The 27,240-nt window shown below is 42.7% G+C and overlaps 1 protein-coding gene across 1 annotated transcript in view; it reads left to right on the forward strand.

The window, feature by feature from the left end:
* The window catches only part of hlcs (holocarboxylase synthetase (biotin-(proprionyl-CoA-carboxylase (ATP-hydrolysing)) ligase)), a 50,485-nt gene that overhangs the window by 20,219 nt on the left and 3,026 nt on the right, over window positions 1-27,240 (forward strand). The window contains 3 exon segments of the mRNA XM_080867258.1: window positions 20,618-20,685; window positions 21,941-22,101; window positions 24,605-24,719. Of these exon segments, the coding sequence (XP_080723384.1) occupies window positions 20,618-20,685; window positions 21,941-22,101; window positions 24,605-24,719 (344 nt within the window).

Raw genomic sequence — 27,240 nt, forward strand, 5'->3', positions numbered from 1 at the left:
AGCAGTTGCTGTAAATTCATATACAAGCTCGTATGTGGAAAGTGAGATCAGGTCTTTACATGGAAATTCAAACATGGTTTGAAAATCTTTTCTTGTTACTGAGCCAAACACATCAATCCCAGAGAAATCCATGGTTAGGGTTGTCTTTTTTTGGCTAAATTGGTAAATGGATTTCAGGGTATGTTGATGCACAAATTTGCATATTTAAGAGAGAAAATGGATATTTCTTCCAACCTTGCTTAGAATTCTTGATGGCAAACCCAAATTTTCAGGAGCAAGTAGTCATAGAAAGTACAGAACCTTTAGATTACATTTTAAATCACAAAAATAATGACAATATCTTCTGGTCCCTAGCAGGTCTTGAAATGTATGTCAATATTTATCAGATGAACACCAACACGTCACACATGTCATTATTTCTATTCATTGTCTTTTTGTTCATGCTTGGGGCTGTAGTCTGTCCCAGCTGTCAGTGTTTATCTGACACTAATTTTGTCAAAATGTAGAAGCAATGTGTGAAAACCTAATAACGTCCTATTACATGTCCAAGCCTAATAGGCATTAAGAGGGTAAGTAGCAGCCAGAAATCAGATGCGCTAATTGCTAATCAAATGCATTAATTGATCATCATCAGTGTGAGCACTGCTATAAAAGCAGGAGTTTTGGCAGTTTGCTGGTCTCGAGTGAGGTGTGTTAACACAAGGAGGAAAAAGGCCAGCAATGATCTTAAAAAGTAACTCTCTTCTGGGAAGCGATAGAAGGCCATTTGCAAACAATCTGCGGTACAAAACACTATTTACAATTAGAAGACATTCAATACAGCTGCCAGTCTTTAGAGGAGACAACCCGATGTCACCCTAGTCTCAGACCATGAAACACTCAGAGAACATCTCAGACTCTACAGGTATCAGGTAGCATATTAAAGTTTATTATAGTACCATTAGAGAAAGATTTAACAAGTTGGGCTTGTTTGGAAGGGTTGAAATCCTCTTCTCTGTAAAAAGAACCACACCACAGCTTAGGCTCACGAAGTTGCACCTGAACGAACGACCATACTTCTGTACCAGTGTCCTTTGGATGGACGAGACCAAATATGAGATGTTTGAGCGTAATGCACAGTAGCACGTTTGGTGGAAACCAAACAGCGTACCGGCACCAACACCAATGGTGCCAGTGGTGAGCACAGTGGTAGAGCGATGATGGTTTGACCTTGTTTTGCAGCCAGAGGGCCTGGGCAGTCATGTGAAAGACTGAAGTCGTACAGAAAAGGATTACTTCAAGTTATTTCTGCTTCACGTGGTTCATGCATGTGTTCTGCATTTGGCTGAACTTTTGTTAAGTCAAAAAGGATTTAAATCTAACCTCAGATGTAAAACACACAGTTTTACATCTGAGGTTAGATTTAAATAATTTAAGCATATGCATGAAAGCTTAGAATTAAGACAGAGTGTACTTCCTTTAAACTCTGACTGCATGTTTTTTCTGTCATGATGGTTTGCACAGAATACACCCATGCAGCTAACATTAAAACCACCAGCTAGTTTTGTGTGTAGCTCAGTTTGGATGTTGCCTGCAGACATGGGCACTGAAGCTTTGCTGGTGTGCTGTGGGGTATGCCAGATTGTGGATCAGATGTACCTGCACATCCTGTGCATGCTCAGTCAAACTGAAGTCTGGGGACTTTGGAGGTCAAGATAACACCTTGGGCTCATTGGTTTCTGCAGCACACATGTGGGGGGGGGGTTGACATAGCAATGAGGTGTGTGTTGTTTTTGGACCAAAGATTAGGTGAGTGGTACTATCATAGTAATATCAGCATGATTACCAGGACCCAACATGCTGTTTTTTGGAGTTGCCAGTGCTTCCAGTGTTGTGGCTTATAGTTTAAGTCAAAGCTTTTCACTCGCTCTCTTGTGACCTGACTGAGATTAGGAATCAATCCCTGGCTAACAACACTGCACTAACTGTGCTGACATTTAATATCAGCTGTTAGTTATACACTAAAAATACATCTTACAGTGCAGACACAGCTTTAACAAGGCCCAGACCGCCAACCTTGCACATGCATATATGCATGTCATGCATGCATGCAATACATGTTGAATAAGCAAAGGGATAATGGAGGACAGACCACTGGATGTCAGTCTCTCCATGATGTTCACTCACTAGTTGGTCAAAGTGCCTCTTTATGAACATTTGACAGCAAACAACGGAGAGAGAAAAAAGATAAGACAAAGTTTTCAAATGCATGTAGTGTTTCGTACTGGAACTGGGCTGGAACTAATTTTAATGCCCAAGTGACCTCACTGGAGCAAAGGCAAGTTGCACCTAATAGACTTCTTTGTCTGCATCCACACATGTGACTGAAAGTGGCTGTTGAGCGGGTCGATGAGGCAGCAGGTGGGAGCAATTAAAACTGTCATAAAGTTTGAAAAATGGATCGTAGAGCAGCGCTGAGCTGATTGGAACAGACAGTGTTGTCATTAAGCTTATGCAGAAACTAAAGCGGGGTGAATAAGTAGGCCATACAACCCCAAACGTGTTGCTGCAGTTTGATTTCACTGCTAATGTTTGAGTTTCCAGATGTTTCTCTGGAGTGGCCTTGATTAATGTTATTATTAAGGAATGCCTGTTCTATTTCTCCGAGCATTCGTGTTTTTTAAGTAGTCGTGATCCTTATTATTTCAAGAGAAAACCACTTTTTGAGGGGGGAGAACTGACAGTTTTAAACAGTTGTAGAGAAACATGGGTAAACTGGTCTGGAGCCTCCATGGATCAGGCTTTCTCCAGTTCAACACAAACTGGTGGGGACTTTGTTTTCATCGGGCTCTTCAACTTTCAGTTACTTTAAAGTAGATTTCAATTAGAAAGCAGTCTCTGCTTTTTCAGTGGCACATCAGCCGTTTCATTTTGTCTGTTGCATCTGTTCATCTGGTGATAATTTTGCTTTGCCATCAGATGACGTATCCTTTAACTCCCTTTACTGAACCTTAGAGGTTCAGCATTGTCTTCATCTGTTGGCTCATTGGTCCCAAGGTGCTCTGTGTTCAGTAGTGATGTGCGGATCAATCCTGAAATATCGATTTCTCCGATACCAGTCATTTATGTTCTAGAAACGATTCTCACATTAAAATATCGATATTTTAGTAATTTAGGGTAAATTTGTAGTTTATCATTAACAGGAACACAGTGGAAATAACCTATATCATTCGGATCGTCTACAATTGGAAGGAACTACTTCCTCTTCCGCCTTTCATAGTCATGTGCGAAATATGGCTGTATAAATGTGGCAGCCCCTTGGCGTGCGCACTCACAACAATGGCTGAGCGTAACTGGAGTCATGTGCGGACGTGTTTTACATCCACAAACAGCCGAGACGTGGTTTGCGATACATGTGGCAAGAAAGTGAGGTGCTGTGACAACACCACTGACCTCGTCAAACACCTCAGAGTAAATCGCATCACAGAATATGACGAGGGTAATGTTGAGGCGAACTGAAGAGGAGGACAGGTGCTGCTAGGGGAGACAGACGTCTCTCATGGAGTCCTTTAGTGCTGCAGGCAGGCAACGTGTTCAAATAGCCACAACTTCAGGATTTTTATTTCTATATGATGAACTCTGCATTATTACGTGATAAGAACAAGTAATCTGATGTCCTGTAATCATTATGATGCTATAATTTGAGATACAATAAATAAAATAAGTTTTTGTACAAAGTATCGGATCAGTGTCGTCGATACCACCCTGAATATTACTTGGTATCGGATCGGAAAGGAAATCAGTGGTATCGCACATCACTACTGTTCAGAGCTCTTCTGTGTGCTCAGGTTAAAAAAAAACTACATCAACAGTGGATTTTATATCAAACAACCATGACATGATTGAAGACTTTGAGCTTGAATTTAATAAGAAGATGTTTAGGGATCACAGACATCTTTGAGGGGCTCAAAGGTCACTGGAAGAAGTAACAAATTTAAATGTAAGGATTTGTGTCAATAATTAGATGAATGAAGTGTAGAACCCACAACATCACCAAATACTGCATTTCCTGCCCGGAGATGCTCTGATAGATCTTTATTACAGCACCTTCAGTTGCTCCCCGTTTGTTGTGATCATGTGACTGACATGGCCACTGGAAAAACACCATTTTTCTTTGAGTTGAGACGTGTTACAAATGTGCATGGATTGATACACAAGCTTAAAGTGACAGTTACTTTTGTGTGTCATTTTTGAGGACTCACAAGAGGCCGTAGCTCAGGTAGAACATCTACTGATCACAGAGCTGCTGGTTTGATCCCTGCCTGCTATAGTTTTATGTTCATGTTAGATAAAAAACACTTCAGTAAGACAAAGCATAGAAAAAACTGCTTGTATGAATGGCTGTGAATGAAGTTGTATATGGTGCTTAGTAGAAAAGCACTGTATAAGAAAAAAGTCCGTGTGCTTCAGTCCATACAAAGCAATCTGACTACAATGAAAACAGCTCTACAAATGCATCCAAACCTGAGTAAAAAGTGATCATTTATACAAGTTCAGCTTCACAAATCTTTCAAAAAGCTTCCTGTGCACACAGATGTGTAAAAATACACATCCCAATCAAAATGGCACATCTGGGCTTCCACTGTGTCGCTGCCTTTTTTTCAAATGAAACAGACGTTTTCATCTTATTTGGTTCTTTTCTAAATAAAAGAAAATCTCGTCAACATAGCTTCTCCATAGCTTTTACTTCCCTTCGTTCGGCTAAAACTACAATCGTGGTTTCATCAGTCCAGACTGTCAGAAGCTTTTTTTAGATGGTTTCTGTCCTGAGCACTTCAGTCACGTCTTTATAGTTTGATCTTCATTAACCTGTGAATTTTATTCAGAATGTTTATGCATATTCATATGTTATAATATTGAAAAGGGATTGATACCATAATTCTGAGTATATTTAGGTGAAGTGTTAGAGCAGCACACAGTGTGTTTTTTAATTGTTGCATCGATGAACACAGCTGTAGATGTTGTTTTTCACGGTAAGCTACGTTTTGCTCCTGGACGTAGAATAAATGGAGGATAGAAAATGAGCCTGGCATAAAAAAAGTGAGCTTTCATATCCACCATCATTTATGGTGATGTCATACTTGAAAATTTACCTGAAAGTTTTATCAACAAGAAATCACAATTACTGTTTGCTGCCAGCAGAGTGCTTTCCACTCACACTGCACACAGTGTATGCTGTCCACAAAGAACAGTTCATTGATTGACCCCAAATTATCACAAGCGTCGGTAAACCTTTGATCACAACTGTGTGTTTGTGTGATTCTAAACTGCAAAGGAAGTTTATCTTTCAGACCTTAGCTGTTACCAGGTGGGCCGTCAGATGAGTCCTCATCAGGCGAGGGCCACCCTTCCTAGATGCTTCACTTTTTTAATCCAAGGACATCTTTGGGTGGTGCAGCAGCGACAGTTTGATTTATACAGCGCCAAATCACAACAACAGTCTCCTCAGGGCGCTTTATATTGTACGGTAGGCCTACTCTTAAAAAAAACAAAACAAACATATGACCCTATGAGCAAGCACTTTGGTGACAGTGGGAAGGAAAAACTCCCTTTTAACAGGAAGAAACCTCCGGCAGACCCAGGCTCAGGGAGGGGCGGGGCCATCTGCTGCGACCTGCAGCTAGCCTATCTTTAATTCCTGATGGTTTCTTCTAAACAGCAGCCATAACCTCCCGTTCTATGCCCCTTCACCCAAATCCTTTTTTTTTGGCTTGGACCCAGTGACTCAGAGGACCTGTAGCAATGGTTGACGGGATTTCCCAGCATGTATCCAGCATTTACCTTTTTTGGGCCTTTTTCCAGCTTTATTAGATCGGGACAGTGAAGACTGACAGGAAGACATACGACAAAGGGCTGCAAGTCCACCCTCAGCCATACAGCATGTGGTCGCCTGAGCTAAACAGGCGCCCCTGTACTTCAGGTGTAGCTCATTTCTGGGGCTTGGCAAGGTGTTGTGTCTGAACCTCCCCTCAATCTTGCCTTCTTTCAGCCCAAGGTATCAAGTTATGGTTTTGCTTCCCAGTTTATCCATCTTCTTTTCAGCAGCTCTTTTCTCCCGCTGGTTCCTGGTGAACCAGCGGGAGAAAAGAGCTGCTGGTGGTTACTTCTGTAACCACCAGCTCTTCAGCTGTGGAACTTTCAAGATCTAAACCACATGGAAATCTAGCTTCCTGCATTTGTCGGTCTGGTTTTGGTCCCAGGGGAAAAAAAATCTGCTCTGTTCTCCTCACACTGGTAAGTCTGTCTCTCAGTTGGGCCTAGAAAGCTTCACGTCGTCCTTATCGCTCTCATGTGCTTACCAGAATACTGTGTTGAGGTGTCATCCGCCTTTTATTTTATCAGCGTGACGTTCCTCAGTCTCTCTTTTGCTTGAGGCTGCTCATCTTCTCGGGCATTTCTCCTCTTCCTTCTGGCTGCTGGCTCATGGTGTATCACTTGTGATTGGACTCGCTCTCGCTTTTTGTGGAGATATGGAGATGTTTAGGAGAGGGAGCGGTGGAATTTTTAACAAAACTGTTGGCAATATGGTGCCAAGAAAGTAACTGAGTACTGCATCAGGAAGTCAGGAGTGGCAGAGAAGTAAGTGAGGGCTGTGGAGAACATGTAGGAGTGACAGGGTGGAGACGAGTGGTCAGAAGGATCGCAGCAAGAGTGAAAGGGAAGGTTTACAAAATGGGAGTGAGATGTGAGGGGTGTATGCTACGAACAAAACTCAGCACATCCGGACTTTCTTCGAATTAGCGAAACCTACGCTGTTTATTTCTGATCATCAGAGCAGTGAAATTGGAACTGGACCCATTGAAACATTAAAGCTTACTGTCCCACAGCCATTCACACACATGTTGTTTGAACATGCTGTGATCCAGGTTTGTTCTTTAACCGTTAATATGAGTTTTTTTGCACTGTTCAGGTCATAATCAAAACATGCTGATCATAAAAAGTAAGAAATACTTGTATGCAGTTCAGACCTGAGTGAATAACAGAGTCGGTGGTTACAGAGGCGAGAACGTGTGTTTAAACTAGAGCTGCAGCTGTAGTCTGCCCGAGCTTCCAGACACTGATTTACTTTGTTTGGCTAGCTGAGTATTTTTGCACAGATATATTGTTGTTCCTGATGTTTTATTGTTCATGATAAGAAACCTCAGCTTTATGGATTAGTGAGGATATTAAGGGACTGGTCTCTCATTTCTCGCAGTTGTGTTTGTTTAACAAAAGTTTGAAGAGACGAATTTCAGATATTAGAGTCCTTTGAAGTGACAATGACCGAGCTTTTCTTCTGTCAGAAGGAGGATTATGCATTGCCACAAATGCTAATAGACACAGACGGTCTGAAAGCAAAGTTCCTGCCGGTCAGCGCTGCCTCAAACTGAATAGCTGATGAAAACGCAGGTTTAGCTGCTTGAATGAAGAGTCTTGAAGCTGAGGCTCAATGGCTGGCAGGCTGTGTGTTTGTTCAGGGTATTAATGCTTTGTCTGGCTGTGAGCAGCTAATTACAGTCAGCACTGAGACACAGGACGGTGTTCTCACAAGCTCACACCACACTGGAATCTCATTGTGTGTCAGTGAGAAGCTTCACACTGCAGTTTCTCTTTTAATTTCACTTTTGAATTTGTTTATAGACTTTTATTAAAGGGAGGGGTTGTACGTGGGAAGATGTGTTCTGTTGGGAAATGACATGAAAGTCTCACTGATATTATGTCACCTTTGTTTCAGTGTGAAAATGTGCTCTTTTATTTACTTGTTCCTCAGCAGTTTGTGAGTGTTAGTTTGACATTTTTTACATTTTAACAAAAGCTTTAATATTTTTTTTTGGGGGGGGGGGGATAGAGAGAGATCAGTAGGTCGTACGGTTACACTGTAACCTTGGTTCTCTGAATGAGACACTATCTCTCGAGTCCGTTACATCTTCCACATGTATGGGGTATGACCCCCGCTGGGTCATGGTGTGTGGAAACTTCTTTAAGACACTCCAGCTAGCCTGGACACGGCCCACAGCTTACATATAAAACAGCTGCACAGATGTGAAACCGGTGATGGTTTGATCGGCACATGTCTCCGAGTGGCCTGAAGGTGGAGAGTTAGTTTCTCAGTCAGAGAACCAAGGTTACAATGTAACCGTTCTCTATCATATCGAGGCTATCTCTCCAGCCCATTTCATCTTCCACATGTACGGGCTAACTCTGTGAGTCACCCCGCGAGGAGACAGTGCAACCGAACCCAGAGTGAATGTACCAATGAACTATTTAGAAATGTACACATATACCTGCTACCCCGCAGCATCAGGGAGGCTGCTGAGACATTCTCGCAACAGCAGACCCAACCACGACGCACAACACCCTCACACAGGATCACACACACACACACACCACTCTCAAGTGTAGATCAAATGATCACCGGTTTCACATCTGCACAGCTGTTTTACACGTAAGCTGTGGGCCGGGTACTGGCACTGAGCCTGGTTCTGCCGGAGGTTTCTTCCTGTTTAAACTGAGTTTTTCCTTCCTACTTTTGCCAAATGCCTGCTCACAGGGTTTCATCTGATTGTTGGGTTTTTCTGTAAATAAGAGGAGTAAAAGTTTAAAGATAAGATAACTCTTTATTGTCATTGCACAGTCATACATAGTACAATAGTACAATGAAACTGAAAAACTATCCCACATCGGCGCTACGTACAACACGACACAGTAACTTAAGTAATAAAAAGAAGAAGAAGTGAACATGAAAACACGAACTGTTTAACCATTGCAAACCTGCATTGTAAGACTGTGACATTGGACTTGCTCTAATCAAATCTTCCGCTCGAGTCGTATGCTGTTTCCTGTCATTATTTTCCTCATAGTTGATTTTTAGTGTGAGCGTTGATGGGACTGGTGGGCATATCAGTAAGCAGTTGGTGTTTTGTTAAGGTTTGTTAACGTGCTGAAGTGTTTATTGGTGGAAAACATGAGAGACTACGAGAGGCCCCTCAGCTAGCCTGGAGAGCATAATGATTCTTTTCCTGCTGTGCTGAACTTGATCCCTGGGTCTGCAGCAACACTGACTACATGTTCACGTCTTTGTAAGAACTTGGACATGAAAACCCAAGGGTCCACTTTTTGCTCTTGTATTATATTTCCCTTATTTTTCAGTCAAAAACTGACATGCATAAATGAAGAGAAGCAGTAGTGGATTTGCACTTGTGGTCATAAAGAGTCAGTTTTCATTGTTCTGTGAAACGTATTTTTGAATAACCCAGTTTAAAACCATTGGCTTCGTAAAAACTACTGTGAAATTGCAGCCTCCGTAAATAATGTTAGAAAATGGTGTTTTGGTGTAAGAGTCACACAAATAGGAAAATTCTGTGAACAAAAAAAACAACCTTACGAGATTGTTTTTCCAGTTGTCCACTCACCATTTGTTTGGACAAGCAATCGAACTTCCAGGCTAACGGTGTGTGTGTGTGGGATGAGGTCCTGTTTCCTGTGAACAGTACATGCTGCACAACGGCTGTGGTGGAAACAACATGGATTCGTCTTCTGTGGCAACAGGTTAGACCATAAAAATCAAATTGCCCTAGTTGACCTTGCATGCTCCACCTGCAATTATAAAAAATTGGAAGCAGATGCCTAAACGTCCTCCGCGTCGTATTTGGAGAAACATATGGAGGCGTGTTTGACTCAGTCCTGTGCTGCGGAATCCAGTGCAACGCAAGCCATCCTGCAGGAAAGATGGTGGCACCAAGAAGCTCGGTGTTCCTTAAAGAAATACTTATCAGGCTCTCTGTGATGATTCTGAACAAAAACGATGGCTGCACTAGTCAGTGATGACAGAAACAGAAATGAGGAGCCACTGGAGGGTCTTTAAGTTTAAGCAGAGGTCAGCTGCAATTAGCTGTTCCCACACAGCGCCACTTAGGTCACGCTTTACACAGTGATGACGAAGGCATGCAAAAGTGTGTTTCAGTGATGAAGTCAAAACAGCACCAAACCTGCAGAGGAGGTCAGTTGGTGTGTATGTGCTACACTACTGTGTGTGAAGCCCATAGCTGTGCATGGAGCAAATCGCCTTCTTTGGTTCTTGATTGCAAACCCGTGTCTGTTGTATCCATTTAAAGCATGCAGCAGACACGAGTTTGCAGTGTGTGAGTGCAAAGGAAGATAAACTCCAGACTCTGAAATCAAGCTGAAGGTAAAAGCTAGCTACAGGTAGAGTCGCGTAGTCCAACGTGCTCTTTATGTACCAGAAACACGCTCCATTGTGACATGCTGTGTACAGACTGATTTGCATCCCATTCATTTTAAGGCGCTGACTCTAATGGATTGTTGAGCATTGCTGGCCTTTCCACACCAGGCAGTCAGCAAGGCAAGGTCGTTGGTGCCTCAGCTGGCCGCTAGTAATGGAGCAGCCCTCTCTCATTGATCACTTCCAATAATGCTATTTGGAAATGATAATTTCTGCTGCTCCAGAGTATACAGGATTAGCTCAATTAATCACATTTACAGATTAGTTTGTCCTCCCTTATTGATCATCCCTTTGTTGCTGCACCAGCATCAATGCAAACACATTTATCTACTGCAAATCCTTTTTTTAAAATGAGCATTGATGGCAGGAATAATCTTTTCATCTGGGATGCTTTAATCTGGGAAGTAAGTGGTGAGTGATGTGGACCTGGGCGGCTGGTGGCAACGTTGGAGGATGCAATAATCTGTGTTTGGAAAGGCTTCATCGTGTGTGTTTTAGGACACAGCCGTGGTTTGGATGGACGTGAAAGCTGTTCAGTAAAAACCAGACTCCACTCTTCTCTTTGTTTGCTGCCTCATAGCTGTGTGTGAAAGATGGCATGTAGCTCCTCATCACAGGATGACTCGGGTGGCGGCCGTTTATCCTCCTGACCTACCTACGGGGTCTGAGGGTGACCCCCTCGGCTCGGCTGCCGCCCAAACAGAGTTCAGAGCGTGCTCCTCCTCTCTCTGTGTGTCAAATGTGCTGCTTTATAGAGCAGGGCGATATGGCCAAAAATATTTATCACGATATATATTTGAAAATTTGTGATAACGATATAAGTGACAATATAATTGATGCGAGATAAAATACAACTCCACAACTTTACTAGCGCAAAAAACCCATCCATTTATTTTCATTTAAACAAGCAGCTGTTTTATGTGCATTAAAGCTATATAAAAATTTAACAGTGCAAATGCAAATTCCTTGCTGAAAGCTTAACCAAAAGGCATTTCCAGTAGAAATGGGCTGACATATCCTGAGCATAACCATGTATAATATCCACTGAAGTTAAAAAGAGGTGCTTTGCAACATTAAACTGCAGTGTGCCAAATAAAAAGGTCAAATACGTATTTTTCGGACCATAAGGTGCACGGGATTATAAGGCATATTAAACGAAACAAAGCAGTCAGATAAATCAAACTTTATTCAACTCATTCTTCTTGCTTCCTCCACTTCTGTACCATTGATTCATTAATGTTGAATTCTCTGGCAGCTGCTCTATTCCCATGTTGTTGCAGTATATTAATGACTAACCTCGTATTGTGGATGGATTATCTCAGTTGTTCTCCTGACTGAAGTTTGGTCCGTTTACAGCATCCTGCCATGAGATTGCATTTGTCTCTAACCATCGGGAACCTTCACGTTAACTTTTATCGAGTGGAATAAAGTTAGCATTCATCCTCCAGCTTCACTGTGTTTATGCTAACATAGCTGTGTCGCTAGCGATCACGTAGCAGATCATTATATACCAGCTAGCCCAACTTCAGTAACCCTACAAACGTCACTGCTGTTTAGTTTTCTGTTTTCATTTATGTTGGAAGTGATAGCAGAGCTGTACGTTTGAATTGTTTCAGAAATCTCTCAGTCAGAACATGCTATATCATGTTTAGGTGGAAGCTAGCGAGCTAACTTCCTGCTAACGTCTAACACCGTTAAATGTAATAAATTCGGTTTTCATGGATGCCTGGATGTTAAACTTCATTGTTACACCTGGTAAAGCAGCAATGCTGATCGTTTTATTAAAGATGAAAGAATTTAGACAGTTTTTAACTCTCAGTGATGCTGCAGTGTTCGTTTGACTTTGGGACCAGAATGGGACGGCGTTTAGGACCCAGATTACTCCCAGATTTACAAGCCCCTTAGTCCGACAAATACGGCAATAACGACGGCCCACTTGCATGTTCTACGAAACAAATGTGCTTTGGTGGGTATCTGACGGACAAACACCAAACCAGTTCCACATCACTGAAGTTGCACCATTTTTACAAACTAATTCTGGTTCAGCCACTTCCAGCCCTCCCCACTCTGTGTACTTACTGAATTATTTGGTGTCGTGGTTTAACCATTCGACTGCAACTTCATTTAAATACAAATATATTATATTAGTCTGTGATGATGTCACAGACTAATATCAGTTTTCAAGACCTTTTAGAAGTGAGCACATGGTGCCAGTTATTGGGCACCAGAAACATTATTAAAATGTGTGCTGTCACCTGTTTTTACCCCTCAGCCTTAAGAGGCTGTTTGGCTGTATTCATCACCCAACGGGCAGGTGGGCAGGCAGCATGGACACCCACCTGTTGTGAAGGCAACAACTCAAGAATGAGGCAACGTAGCATTTTGAAACTGACACCAGAGGTGTATCTACTAAAAATGTGAATTTCAATAACCTCCAGCTCAAGGTCAAAGTCACAGTTTTCTGAAAATCTTGTGAATGCATTAACTCCAGCATGAGGCAACATTTTTCAAATCACCACTGCAGCGATGACAAAGGGTTTGAAAACCCCTGTGATCCAAAACAAACGTGTCTTTAAAACAGGGAAAAAGATTCGGCTACATTCCTCCTCTTTACTGTCAGCTCATCATATCCAAAAGATATCCTTTCAAGACTGACGTAAATTTTGCTTGGGGGTTCATACGAGGCCCTGTCACTATTATGTCTGTCCTACAACATATATCATAATCACCTGTACCAATGACCTTGGCTATGAGCCTAAAGGCCTATGAATTCATTGCTAATATAGGTTACAGTGGAGGTTACACAGCCTGTCCTCTCACACGTCCCTGAGCTGGAAACACTTCTTACAGGCAGCGTGCTACAAAGCTCTAAGCACAGCTGGGAAACCCTCTCACTGGGACTGAGCTTAAGCTTGATTGACCCCACACCAACTTTGCATTACAACAGCAGAAAGAGTGTGCTGCTTCAGTCTGTATTCACTGACCAACAGTTGCCTTGAGTCAGTGACTGAGCTTTAATTGCATTTGGAGCTGAATGTAAACACAGTGCTTGGATCAGTGATTAGAACCTTGCAGAGTAAATGTTCAGCTTCATTGTACCAATGACCTGCTGCCTGGCTGTGGTTGGGATGTCAGCGGAGCTCCTGAAAACGATTCTGCTGCTGCGTAAAGGTCAATGCTTTTCCCTGGGTATGCAGTCCATATAAATTCATCTTCTTAAATTTTTGTGGGTGGCTGTAGCTCAGGTGGGAAAGCAGGTCACCTGCTAATCGGAAGGTTGGTGTGGTCGAGCCCCGCTTGCTCCAGTTTACATACCAAATGTAATGGCAGTATACTAACCCCAAGTATTGAAATGATACAAACATACGAAGAGCATAGAAAAAAGTGCTCGGGTCAGTGAAACAACAGTGAAACTCAGAGAAGAAAAGTGTTCTTTTTATTTGTCCCCAGGCCAAATTACAAGACTTCTGGGCAGCATGGTGGTGCAGTGGTGAGCAGTAGCACCTCCCAGCAGGAAGGCTGCTGGCTAGCCTGCTGTCCTGGTGTGTTTGAGTCTCCTCTCTGGTTGCTCTGGCTTCCTCCCACAGTCCAAGCACATGCTTGTGCATTTAACTGAGGATTGATGAGAGCTAGATAAAGGCCATAAATGTGTCATAGATTAAGTTTTTTATGGATGTGTTGTTCAATGTGACTTATAGTCTAAAAGCATTATGTCATTCATACATACAGTTGTGGTCAAAAGTTTACATACTTGTAAGAATATAATATAATGGCTCTACCGAGTGTCCCGTTATTTATAAAACTGATTTTTCTCTGATAGAGTGATTGGAACAGATACTTCTTTGCCACAAAAAACATTCACAAAGTTTGGTTCTTTAATGACTTTATTATGGGTTAATGGAAAAAAGTGATCACATCTGCTGGGTCAAAAATATACATACAGCAGTGCTAATATTTGGTTACATGTCCCTTAGCCATTTTCACATCAATTAGGCACTTTTGGTAGCCATCCACAAGCTTCTGGTTGAATCTTTGACCACTCCTCTTGACAGAATTGGTGCAGTTCAGTTACATTTGATGGCTTTCTGACATGGACTTGTTTCTTCAGCATTGTCCACGTTTTCAATGGGGTTTAAGTCAGGACTTTGGGAAGGCCATTCTAAAACACTTATTCTAGCCTGACTTGCCATTCCTTTACCACTTTTGATGTGTGTTTGGGGTCATTGTCCTCTTGGGACACCCAACTGTGCCCAAGACCCAACCTTCGTGCTGATGATTTTAGGTTATGTTGAAGAATGTGAAGGTAATCCTCCTTCTTCATTATCCCGTTGACTCTCTGTAAATCACCAGTTCCATTGGCAGCAAAACAGCCCCACAGCATAATACTCCCACCACCATGCTTGATTGTAGGCATGGTGTTCTTGGGGTCAAAGGCCTCACCTTTTCTCCTCCAAACATATTGCTGGGCATTGTGGCCAAAAAGCTCGATTTTTGTTTCGTCTGACCACAGAACTTTCCTCCAGAAGGTCTTATCTTTGTCCACGTGATCAGCAGCAAACTTCAGTCGAGCCTTAAGGTGCCACTTTTGGAGCGAGGGCTTCCTTCTTGCACGGCAGCCTCTTAGTCCATGGAGATGCAAAACACGTTTGACTGTGGACAATGACACCTGTGTTCCAGCAGCTTCTAATTCTTAGCAGATCTGCTTTTTGGTGATTCTTGGTTGACTCTTCACCCTCCTGACCAATTTTCTCTCAGCAGCAGGTGATAGCTTGCGTTTTCTTCCTGATCTTGGCAGTGACGAAACAGTGCCATGCACTTTATACTTACAAACAGTTGTTTGCACTGTTGCTCTTGGGACATGCAGCTGCTTTGAAATGGCCCCAAGTGACTTTCCTGACTTGTTCAAGTCAATAATTTACTTTTTCAGATCCATGCTGAGCTCCTTTGACTTTCCCATTGTAGCGTTTGTGGGTGTTTGTATCCAATGAGCCCTATTTAACTGGCCTAAGAGAAGTCACCAGCTGTAGTCACTCATAATCACTCACAAGAAGTGAAGAGGCCATGCTATGAAGCTCAGTTCACTGACAACTTTCTAAGTCACCAAAATTGCTAATTCATGTTGCTGTATGTATATTTTTGACCCAGCAGATGTGATCACTTTTTTCTGTTAACCCATAATAAAGTCATTTAAGAACCAAACTTCATGAATGTTTTTTGTGACAAAGAAGTATCTGTTCCAATCACTCTATCAGAGAAAAATCAGAGTTTTAGAAATAACGGGACACTCAGGAGAGCCATTATATTCTTTACAAGTGTATGTAAACTTTTGACCACAACTATACATGCATTCCATGTACTAATTGCTACTCTTGGTAGCCGGGGATCGGTCTGCCAAGGCCTCGCTCCGGGCCGTCCTCCAACCAGGGGCGGAGCGTGGGGGTGGCTTACTGGGCTTAAGCCCGGGTTGTTTTGTCAGAAGCCCGGGGTCTTTTGGAGTGTAATTTTTTCATAGTTAGATGCCTGGCTGACAACTGTATAAAACAAAAAGTACACACAATATTCGAAGCACATAGTGCACACTGTGGGAATTTACGACTGTGCGTGAATCCCCCTGATATTGGTATGATCCGAGCTCAGGCACTGAGCGAGAGGGCGGGGCCGCTGCTGCCTGTGAGTGCACTGTTGGAGAAACGCAGCCAGCCATACTAAGGAGAGCTTAAGTTTGACCAGGTACCAAAGCAAATCATTCGTACCGTATAAATAATGTAAATATGACGGTGCATCACGAAAGATTGATATCAAACTGATCACTTGACCAATATTACGTTACTCGCTCTTCAAGTGAATCAACAAATGGCGAAATGAAAAGCCGAACAAATGCTGTTTTTTTAGAGAGTCTTAGCTTACGCGTGTTTATTTCATATTTTCAGTTCTTACCCTCCCTGACTAAATCGGTTTCAGTTATGTACTGAAATATAAGAATGGACATTAGAGGCTTCTTTCAAAGAAAAAACTCAGGTAAATGTTACTTTCTATATTATGCTTTGTATGTTGTTCAGTATATTTCTATGCAAAACAAGAGGGATTTCAGTACACAGCAGGATATTCACATTTGTAACCAGATATTTACACTTTAGGGAGAAAACATAAAACATTTTTACTGTACAACATCAATTTAGAGTAAACTTGTTTTGCATAAATAAATATTGAAATATCTTTTGAATTAGTTAAATGTCAGAATAAAGAGAGAGAGCTTTCTATTTTTTATCGCTTTCATCAAATGTAGGAGTACATATACACTAAGTTTATTGTTAATTAATAAGAAACTCCAGACGATTCCATTCTGAGCTGAAGAAGCTTCTGATAGGTTAGTAGAGTCCATGTGAGTAAACTGGTGGCACAGCTGTGGATGCATATAAGGCAAAACACAGAGCCTGTTTCTGTGACATGGGAAAATCAAGACATGTCAACCAAAACACCAGGAAAAGAACTGTGGAGCTCCATAAGTGTGGCTCAGTTTTGAATACAATTTGGTGCCATTTGCAATTAAGAAATACAGACAGTTTCTCTCTTTACTCTTAAAGTTAACAAATATGTTTTTTATATTTATCTAAAAAATAAACATTTAGTCTGATTTGACGTTACAATTAAAAAAGTGTTTTTATCTGAAGAGTAAATATCTGGTTTCAGCTGTATATTTGATGATTGTCAGCACAGAGAGGGAGAGGGAGGAGCAGAGAGGGATGGAGAATGAGGACAGAACAGAGATGAACAAGAGCAGGTGAGGACACACATGTTAGTCAAATGGTTGTTTACCAAAAGTATCACCGTATCATAGGTCCTCATGTATCTCGTACCTAGTGTTTCTTTTTAGGTTTGTTATTTTTCAAATTCTATATTTATTAAGTTATGCAGCTTGTTTACACAACAAGGCTAAATAATTATATAAACTTTTCTCAATCTAAATAGTGGACTTTGGTAGAATTAAAAAATAGTGTAGTGCAGGTCTATGATGATTTTTAGTGCTACTATCATCTAGTTCTGATTCTGGTTCTGTCTTGATTAAGTCCTCAGTAGTCCTGATTTAATTCCGGATCAGTTCTGGCTCTGGTTGAATTGGGGTTTAGTCCTCGTGTCTTGATACAGCCCTGATTTTGTTCCGCCTTGCTGCTTAATTAAAAAACTAGTTTAAGGTGTCCTGCATATGTGATATATATTTTTCCCTATATGAAGTCATTCTTTTTTTGAACAAAACTCAAAACAGAGCCAATTAATCATTCAGTCATTCCTACCCCCCCCCCCCCCCCCCCCCCCCAAAAAAAAAAAAAAAAAATCCCACATGCATACTACCCTTTTGGGCTAAGCCCTGGGTGTTGCAAATGTCTGGCTCCGCCTCTGCCTCCAACACACATTGCCCCTGACCCCCACGGTGCCTCCTGCGAGTGGTGGGCCTACAGGAGGATGGGCCCATCTCCCTTTTATGGGCTGTGCCCGGCCGGGCCCCATGGACTAAGGCCCAGCCACCAGACACATAAGTGTTTGGTGTGAACTGTAGCCAACAGTAATGGACACATGGTTAAGGAGAGCTGTTTAAAACAAATCCCTGACTAGGCATACTGACACTCTGAGGAAGGCTGTGCTTTTCAAATTTGAAATTCTGACTTTCATTTGAACGGTGAAGGGAAGCACGAGTGTAGAGCATAGATAGGACTGGAAATTTAGGCTTCAGTTCAAGATTTATTGACCATGTCCACTCCCCTTCATGGTCACATGGTCTGTTTTTCTCCTACTGGACCTAAAAACTGAACCTACCTGTGCAAACTTGCTTTTATTTAGTTCTGTCTGTTAAAACTGTTTTAACTGTATCCTTTTGTATTGACGTGGTTCTCCTGCAGCACATTTCTGCTAAATTGAGTCCAAGTCTCATTCTCCTATTCACACACACATTCATATAGTGCTCTTATCTATATCTAATCAGACTTATCTAAAGTACACATGCACAAAGTATTTTAGAATAGAATAGAATAGCCTTTATTGTCATTGTACAGAGTACAGCGAAATTGGAGTGCCACTCCCTTGGTGCAAGATTCAATAATAAATATAAATGTAAAATATAAAAAGTACAATAAAACAATCGCAAGTACTCAAACAATAGTAAGTACGATATATACAGGATAGCAGCATTAATATGATGACAGTATGAATAGCAGCATAATATAATGACAGTGACGGTATGGAATAGGTTCAATTGTTTTTGTGCTTATTTACTACGGTGATAGCTCTGGGAAAGAAGCTATCCCTGAATCTGTTTGTCCTGGTTTTATGTGACCTGTACCGTCGGCCTGACGGTAATAGTTCAAACAGTTGGTTGCTGGGGTGAGAGTGGTCCTTGATGATATTGCCAGCTCTGCTGAGGTACCGAGAGTTTGCAGTGACCTCCAGGCTGGGCAGAGAGCAGCCAGTGATCTTCTGGGCTGGGTTGATGACCCTCTGCAGTACTTTCCTGTCCGCAGCTGAGCACCCTGCATACCATGTTGTTATGCCGTACGTTAGGATGCTCTCTATGGTGGCTCTGTAAAATGTCACCAGCAGCCTCTCCTCCAGGTTGTTCCTCCTGAGCACTCTCAGAAAGTGGAGACGCTGCTCGGCCTTTTTTACCACCGCCGTGGTATTTGCAGTCCAGGAGAGGTCATCAGAGATCTGCACGCCCAGAAACCTCATGGAGTGTACCCTCTCCACACAGCTCCCGTGAATGTAAAGTGGGGCCGGGTCTGCTCTGCCCTTCCTGAAGTCCAAGATAAGTTCTTTAGTTTTCGTGGTGTTCAGTTGGAGGTTGTTAACTGAACACCACTCAGTCAGTCTCAGTCAGTCTGTTGACCTCATCTCTGTAGTCCGACTCATCCCATTTTGCATCATTCCTTCATCATATAAATCAGCGGTCCCCAACCCCCGGGCTACGGACCATTCCGTGAGTCATTTGGTACCGGGCTGCGAGAGTTGACACTCGGGTGTGAAATTTATGGTTTTCAGGGATTTTATTGGTTTTTATCATTATTTTTTATCATTTTTATCGTTAACTTGGTTTCTTTGGGTCCTTTCCTATGTGTTATGAATAAATCTTCTTTGTTTTTGGTACCGGTGCTGGTTTTTTTTTTCCTTGTATGTATCCGCGAAACCTTAAAGACCAGTCCATGAAAATATTGTCAGACATAAACCGGTCTGTGGCACAAAAAAGGTTGGGGACTGCTGATATAAATGATTAGTTAACTTACGTTATTGGATTCTTCTTGGTCACTGTCCTGGATCTCAGTTTGGAGTGGCCAGGTTGGGAAAAATAAACACACATTTAGTGAGATTGTTGGATTTAGTAGAGAGACTGAATTAAGAGAATTCATCATTAGTGTGACACAGAATATCACTTTCACCGACGGTCTTATAGAAAATGATTACAGCTATACAACACTCTTTACAGTAAGCTGAAGAAACGTGTCTCTGTGCACGGGCCTGCTGTGGCTCCTCTGCTGTGTTTTATCCAAAGCAGTTGGAATCAGTACAAACACACCAAGTTTCTCTGTAAGAGCGTCACACACATCTGTTCCCAGGATAACACTGGAAGTGTCATGGTTTGCTTGAGGACTCACACGCAGGACTCAGAGGCACAGTTGGTATTTATTACTGTTCCACCAGGTGTATATACAAATAGTACAGGGGTAGTGCTATATACAAAGCGGTGACAGGGAAAAGGCTCCGGGGAAATCCAGGTAGGGAAAAGACACTTGCTCCTCTTCTGACTCTCTCCTATCGTGACCAGTCTCTCTCCAAACACTCACAAAAAACAGGAATCCACTCGGGGAATGCAGGGTCGGGTCCAGGGGATCTATGTACAGAAGGAAACACACGTTAGAGGTTTTGCGCAGGGAAACGAAAGAGAACTTGCTCAGAGCCGGGCTGCACTGATGCGAGTCACACACAACGATCCAGCGATGAGTAGAAGCCACTCCCTGGCTTAAATGCTGGCTGCACTGATGAGGCCCAGGTGTTTCCTCTTCAGAGGGGCGTGGGCCGAGGGCGTGAACCCGCCATGAGTTCCGCCCTGGCGAGAGAGCGAGAGAGAGAAAGAGACCGCTACTAGTCAGCGGCCTGCTGATCCCCTGGCCGTGACAGAAGTGTATAGATGAAACACCAGGTTTGCCCCGGTGAGCAGTTGCATTCGTTAGACGTTCACTGTGTTACTTTTGCTTCCTTGCGAGTAAAATAAACACGTTGGAACTCGCTGCTCTGTGTGTCTCACTTCATAAGAGAATTTTTGAAACATGTCCCACAGAGACACTTTGACACATTTCTGTCTCTCCTCAGGCTGACTGTACACTTACCAAGAGACATGGGTTTACTAGTAGTAGCTACTCAACAAAGCCAGGGAAGAGGTCAGTGCATTCATTTTTTATTTTCATTTTGTACGTAGACTACCAGTCCAACATTTGGACACACCCTCTTATTTAATGGTTTTTCTTTATTTTTACTGCTTCCACATTGTAGATACAAACTGAAGACATCAAATACATGAAGCTAGATATATAGAATAATGCAGCAAAGAGAAAATGTATAAATAACTCTGAGGAATCTAAAATATAAGACATTTAAAGTAACCCTTTGCTTTGTTCTTAATGACGTTGGGACCATCTGTTGTGTTGTGCAGCAGTCAGGTTGGTGCACAGCTGACAGGCCTATTTGACAACTGCTAGAATTCATATTATGGCGAGAACCAATCAGCTAAGTAAAGAGAAACAACAGTCCATCATTACTTTAAGAGCTGAAGGTCAGTCAGTCGGAAAACTGCTAAAACTTTGAATGTGTCCCCAAGTGGAGTCGCAAAACCATCAAGACTACGATGAAACTGTCTCACATGAGGATCGGCCCAGGAAAGGAAGACCAAGAGTCTCCTCTGCTGCTGAGGATACATTCATCCGAGTCACCAGCCTCAGAAATCACAATCACAAGCAGCAGCTCAGATCAGAGCTCAGATAGATGCCACACAGAGCAGCAGCAGACACATCTCTACATGTTCAGTGGAGACTGTGTGAATCAGGCCTTTATGGTCAAACAGCTGCTAAGAAACCACGACTAAGGAAAAGCATCATTGAAGGCAAACTGAACCAGCATGGCTACCACAGCATCCTGCAGCCACATGCCAGGACAGGACAATGAGCCCAAACACACCTCCAGGCTGTGTGAGGGCTGTTTGACCATGAAGGAGAGTGATGTCTGTGCCAGATGGCCTGGCCTCCACAGTCACCTGACCTAAACCCAGTGGAGATGGTTTGGGATGAGATGGAGCGCAGAGTGAAGGCAAAAAGGCCAACAGGTGCTCAGCATCTCTGGGAACTCCAAGACCGTTGGAAACCATTTCAGGCGACGACCTCATGGAGAGAACGCCAAGAGTGAGCAAAGCAGTAATCAAAGCAAAGGCTGGCTTTGAGAGTTATTTCACACTTGTTCATTACTGCATAATTACATATGTGTTCATTCATGATGCCTTCAGTGAGAATCTACGATGTAAACAGTGTGAAACTAAAGAAAAACATTAAATGAGAAGGTGTGTCCAAACTTCTGACTGGTAGTCTATTTCACAGTATGCTTTAGGTGTTTGGTAAAACTTGCTGCTTGTGTTTTGTGCTGTAGGTCGGGGAAGGAATGCCTGGCTCAGCCCTCTGGGTTGTGCCATGTTCACTCTGAATGTCCAGATTGAGCTGAACTCCAAGCTCGGACAGAGGATTCCCTTCCTGCAGCACCTGGTTGCTCTTGCTGTAGTGGAGGCTGTTTGCTCACTTCCTGGATATCAGGTATCCCAATATCTCCATAATAACATTAAGACATCCAACTGTTTAGCAGTCCATGTTCTTATTACAGCATTACTACCAGTTAATGTCACTGTATTAAAAGCATTTTATTCGAAGCACTGCAGCGTTACGGCCTTTTTCCTGCTTAGATGTTCTTCTATTGTTCTAAAAGATGATTGTGCCCTTACTGTAAGTTTTATTTTATTCATTCTTTTAGGTTTTTCCTCATATGCCCTGTGTTTGTTCCCCCATCATTAGCCTAGTATTTACCCAAAAGTTGATTCTGTTCATCAGGACGTTTTCAGTGGGAGAAACATTTCATCATCATCCAGGTGACGTCTTCAGTCTCAGCTGACTGCAGGTTTCCAATCTTATAAACAGGACATTTGCATAATGACTGAAACCAGCACCACTGAATGAACTGTGATTGATCATTAATATGCAAATTATCATGGACATTGATCAACAACCACTGATCAAAGCCCATGAGTCCCATTCACAGAGAGTTGGGCAATGACTGCAATCACAGCATGTAAGATGGTGACAGATGTACCCTTAGGTAGGGCTGCTCAATTAATCGAATTTTAATCACGATTACGATCTGGGCTTTCAACGATCATTAAAAATGACTGAGCCGATTATTAGCCCCTCCCTCATTTATCCGCGACACCTTAAAGGTGTGAAAATATTGTCGGGCATAAACCGGTCCGTGGCGCAAAAAAGGTTGGAGACCGCTGATTAAGAGGACCCGAGGGAAGCTCGGAAAGCTAAGCAGAAGTTATTTGGAGAGTGACTGCCGTTGGTTGAAAAGAGAGTTTAAAAAAAAAAACTTCAGTGGTGTTGCACACTATTTTATATTATTTTTTTAAAGTCATTGTTAACCCTTTAAAGCCGGTCAGAGCAGCACGCTCCGTTTTGCGTAACTACTGTTAAATCCCTGTAGAACCTGAACCGTGTAAGCTAGCGCAATAATTTGTTTTGCATATGAAACCAGAGGAGTTGTACTTACATCTGATGCCATCAGCTTGTCCTCGGTCACGGTTTCGTTCCACATATAGCTTTGAAAAAATTGCATAAAAAGCGCTTGCAGGAACAAAAACATAATATTCCAGAAACACGCTTTGCCGTTCCTATCACTTCCCACAGTGAAATGATGCACGTGCTGTTTTCTTTGCAAATTTGCATCATAGGATTGTTTTTTGTTTTTCCTGCAGTATATAAAAATTGCTGTATCTCCAAAATAAAACTATGAAGACACTCAAAATAAATTTCCTGTGGTGGGAAACTATTTTTTGCAACTTTATTGTATTTAAAGTTTTGAGGGATAAACCTCTTAAACTTCTCCAAGTAGAAATATATGTAAACAAAACAAAAGCGATTTTCAATTTTTTTTGTAGTTTATTGCACTTTTTTGCAATTTATGTAATTACTATGGACTTAATGCATACATATTATTAAAATATGGGCTATAACAGTTGTATTGATGTATAGCAACTTGAAATGCTCCCACAAATGGCACTACAACATGTAAAAAAATAATATAAGCTCTGGTGGACTTGGTTCTATGGTAGGTCTTAAAGGGTTAAATAAATATCGTCAAATAATCGAGATCTCAATTTCAGTGAAAATAATCGTGATTATCATTTTTGCCATAATCGAGCAGCCCTACCCTTAGGCCCCCTCTTCCATTCAGAGATGGTCTTTCCCTTTTCTCATAAATGGCCTCCTTGACTCCGCCCTCAAACCAGCGTTCCTCCCTGTCCAGGATGTTACATCCTCATCATTGAAAGAGTGTCCACTGGCCTGTAGCTGTAAACAGACTGCAGAGTCCTGATGAGGTGGCTCTTCTGTGTTGTGGCATCCTCTTAGCCAGAGGTTGTTTGGTTTCCCCGATGTATAAATCCTGGCAATCCTCCTGCACTTAACAGCGTACACTATGTTACTCTGTTTGTGTCGGTGTTTGGAAGAAATGCGTCTCAGCTGTTCCGATACTCCTGACATGTACGGGATCACTACGGGTTTTCACTTACGCAGCAGTTGTAGCGTCCTGATGACACCCAGTTTGTGCTCCAGTGGATGTGGAGTCAAACCTTAAATACTGATCCGTATGCGTAGGTTGATCAAGGAACTGACCTCCCAGCCCATCGTTCCTTCAGTGGTGCTAGTTTCAGTCCTTGTGCAAATGTCCTGTTTATAAGGTTGGAAACCTGCAGTCAGCTGAGACTGAAGACGTCACCTGATGATGAAACATTTCTCCCACTGAAAACATCCAGATGGACAGAATCAACCTTTTGGGAGAGCATGCATGAAGACAGCCTAGTATTTACCTCATAATGGAAATTAACATATCCAAGCATGGTCATTAACATGCAATTACTTGGTACCATAACCTTGTTAATCACATGGAAATGTTATTAGACTATTTTCACACATTTTGAAGTATAATAAAGATCATTGTGTTGGTATTAAAGTACATGTAAGATAGATGACGTTTAACCTCCTGTAGGACATAGATCTGAGGGTGAAGTGGCCCAATGACATCTACTACGGTAACCTGATGAAGCTCGGAGGAGTGCTGGTGACTTCCACAGTACTGGGATCAACTTTTCATCTGCTCATAGGTGACAATCTGCACGGTTCAACGGACACATTTCACTCATATCAACATGAAGCCGTTCCTCACATGGCTAAACTAACATGCTCATTTTAAACTTGTTAACATAAGAGAGTACCTTAATGTAGCAGTATACAAAGTTTTATATGAGAATGGGCGTCTGATTGGTTAAAACCGATGAGGAGAAATCCTAGTGTACATTTATTCTGCCTTCGTTGGCGCCCCGAGGTGGTCCCAGCCTCTCAGCAATCCTGAAGAGCAGCACCTAAAAGGGAAGGCCCCTACTCTGCTACACGGGTACTAGATGTTTTTCCCTGTTCTCTCACCTTTCACCTAATCACTTCTCACATCTTAGTTAGCATGAAGGCCACCCTGGCTGAGATACTGGATATTGTTTTTGTCTCACGCCGTCCCGATGACCCACCTTATCATAGGACTTTGTGTCCCTTCACCTTGAAGCTTCTTCACTGTCGCCATTTCTAACTAAACACTGTCTAGACATCTAAATTCTTAAGCTGTTCACTATAACACTAAATAGTCCCTCCTCTTACACCTGTTAAGGTGTAAACCTTTATCTCACACATTGTCTTCCCCTTTCCATTTTACAGGGCATCTGTGGTGCCCTGGAGCTTCAAACCTTCAACACTACACTTGCTTTTGCCCTCAGAGGCCTTTACTCCCTCCTGTTACACCTACTCTTCCTCGTCACCCTCTGACTCCTCCTCCACTCGGAACAATGGCAACTGTTATGATGTAGAGTTCTTCTCCTTAGACAAAACAGCTACGATCAACCTATCCGATAGCCGTCTAGCACATGGAATACAACAACAATCACAGGAAAGTGGAATAGCTAGAAAGCACGCTATTTATACTAACAAGGACATGCAGGGGTTTACGCGTTTCTGTCGGCTGTCTGTCGCCGGTTTCTGCCAGATTAGTCCTCACCTCGCCCAAAGTTCGCTAGGGTGGTTGTGCAGGTACACAGTGTGTCAGGTGGTACCAATTAGCTCCAGCTTTACCTGGACTGCATGGGTTATACATTGAATCACCTCATAGGGTCCAGTCCTGGGTTCAAGCCACTTTCTCTTGTGAACTTTCACCCATGCCCACTCACCAACCTTTACTGCTCATTTGGAGTTGCCTCGGGCTCAGCCAGCTGCACCTGCTTAGACAAAACTCTGGTCAGTTTAGTCAACGCTGTCGTATGTTCATCACGACTCACCTGCCAGACATCCAGAGAGGGCATATGACCTCCCTCTCATGGTGGGCCAGGGCAGGGAGGTTCTCATTGACATGAGAGCAATGGGGAGAGAGTCCACCCACATCAGTCTAGTTCCATAAGAGAAATCAAGAATCTTTCTCTTCAGAGTCTTATTTGCCCTTTCCACCAGCCTTTGTGAGGCAGGATAGCAAACGGCCCTGAAACTGTGTTATACCTCGAGCCTTTTCTACCCCTGCCAGTTCTTTATTTGAGAAATACGAGGCATCATCGGAGCATATGCTCCTCGGGACCCCAGACCAGGGTATTAACTTGTTTTTCAGCCACTTCACTACAGTCTGCGCTGATTCATTTTTTGCATGATACTGCTTCCACCCAGCTTGTGAACTTTTCCACCATCACCAGAAAGTACCTGACCCACTCCCACATCAGTGAAGTCAATTGTGATATCTTGAAGTGGAGCCTCTGAGACTGGAAACCTTACCACTGGGCATTTGTAGGGCACCCTTGGGTTGTGCTCATTGCATGTGTGACAGCCCGTGACCTAGTTCATCGGTCCCCAACCTTTTTTGCGCCACGGACCGGTTTATGCCCGACAATATTTTCACAGACCGGCCTTTAAGGTGTCGCGGATAAATACAACAAAATAAAACTAGTACCGGTACCAAAAAAAAGAAGATTTATTCATAGATCTAGAATGGCATCTGATTGGGGAACCTTGGCCTTGGCGCTCCTTCATACTGTCTCTGGTTGGACACTCCTGCTCCTCTGCCTGTGAATGGGTTTGGAAAAGAGGGATAAGGCTCCTGAGGCCCTGTTGTGCCTGATTTGGCATTAGAGAGGACCTTCACACACTACAGACTGCCTGGATTGCATTATTGGAGTTATGTTGTGCACCTGTATGCCTTTCCTACAGGGTGGCAGCCCATTTTAAGCACTCCAGCATCCCTTTGTGTTATTTCCTTTTTTATGTCTCCGATAGTCTGTCAGTTGGGCATTCCTTCCTTAGAACTCCCACAGGTGATCCCATTACAGGTTGAATAGTATAGCGTATCCTTCTCATGACCCGATGCTGGCTTCCTTTAGTAGTTAACGTGTGGTGTCTCTCCCCTCCAACTTACTCAGCAGGGCCCTCAGGTCTCCACCTCCGTAGGTGTCTCCCATCGTCTCTCCCTCTAGGGTGGTCTGAGGCTCCTCCTCCCACTGGGGGAAATTTGGAAGGTAGGCCTCAATGTCTCTTTGGGGAACATACAGCAGGCCTCTTCCATCTACTACTCGTAGTGGCAGTTGGGTTATTGGTATTGATTCC

Source organism: Rhamphochromis sp. 'chilingali', assembly GCF_963969265.1.
Source record: "Rhamphochromis sp. 'chilingali' genome assembly, chromosome: 19".
NCBI lineage: Eukaryota > Metazoa > Chordata > Actinopteri > Cichliformes > Cichlidae > Rhamphochromis > Rhamphochromis sp. 'chilingali'.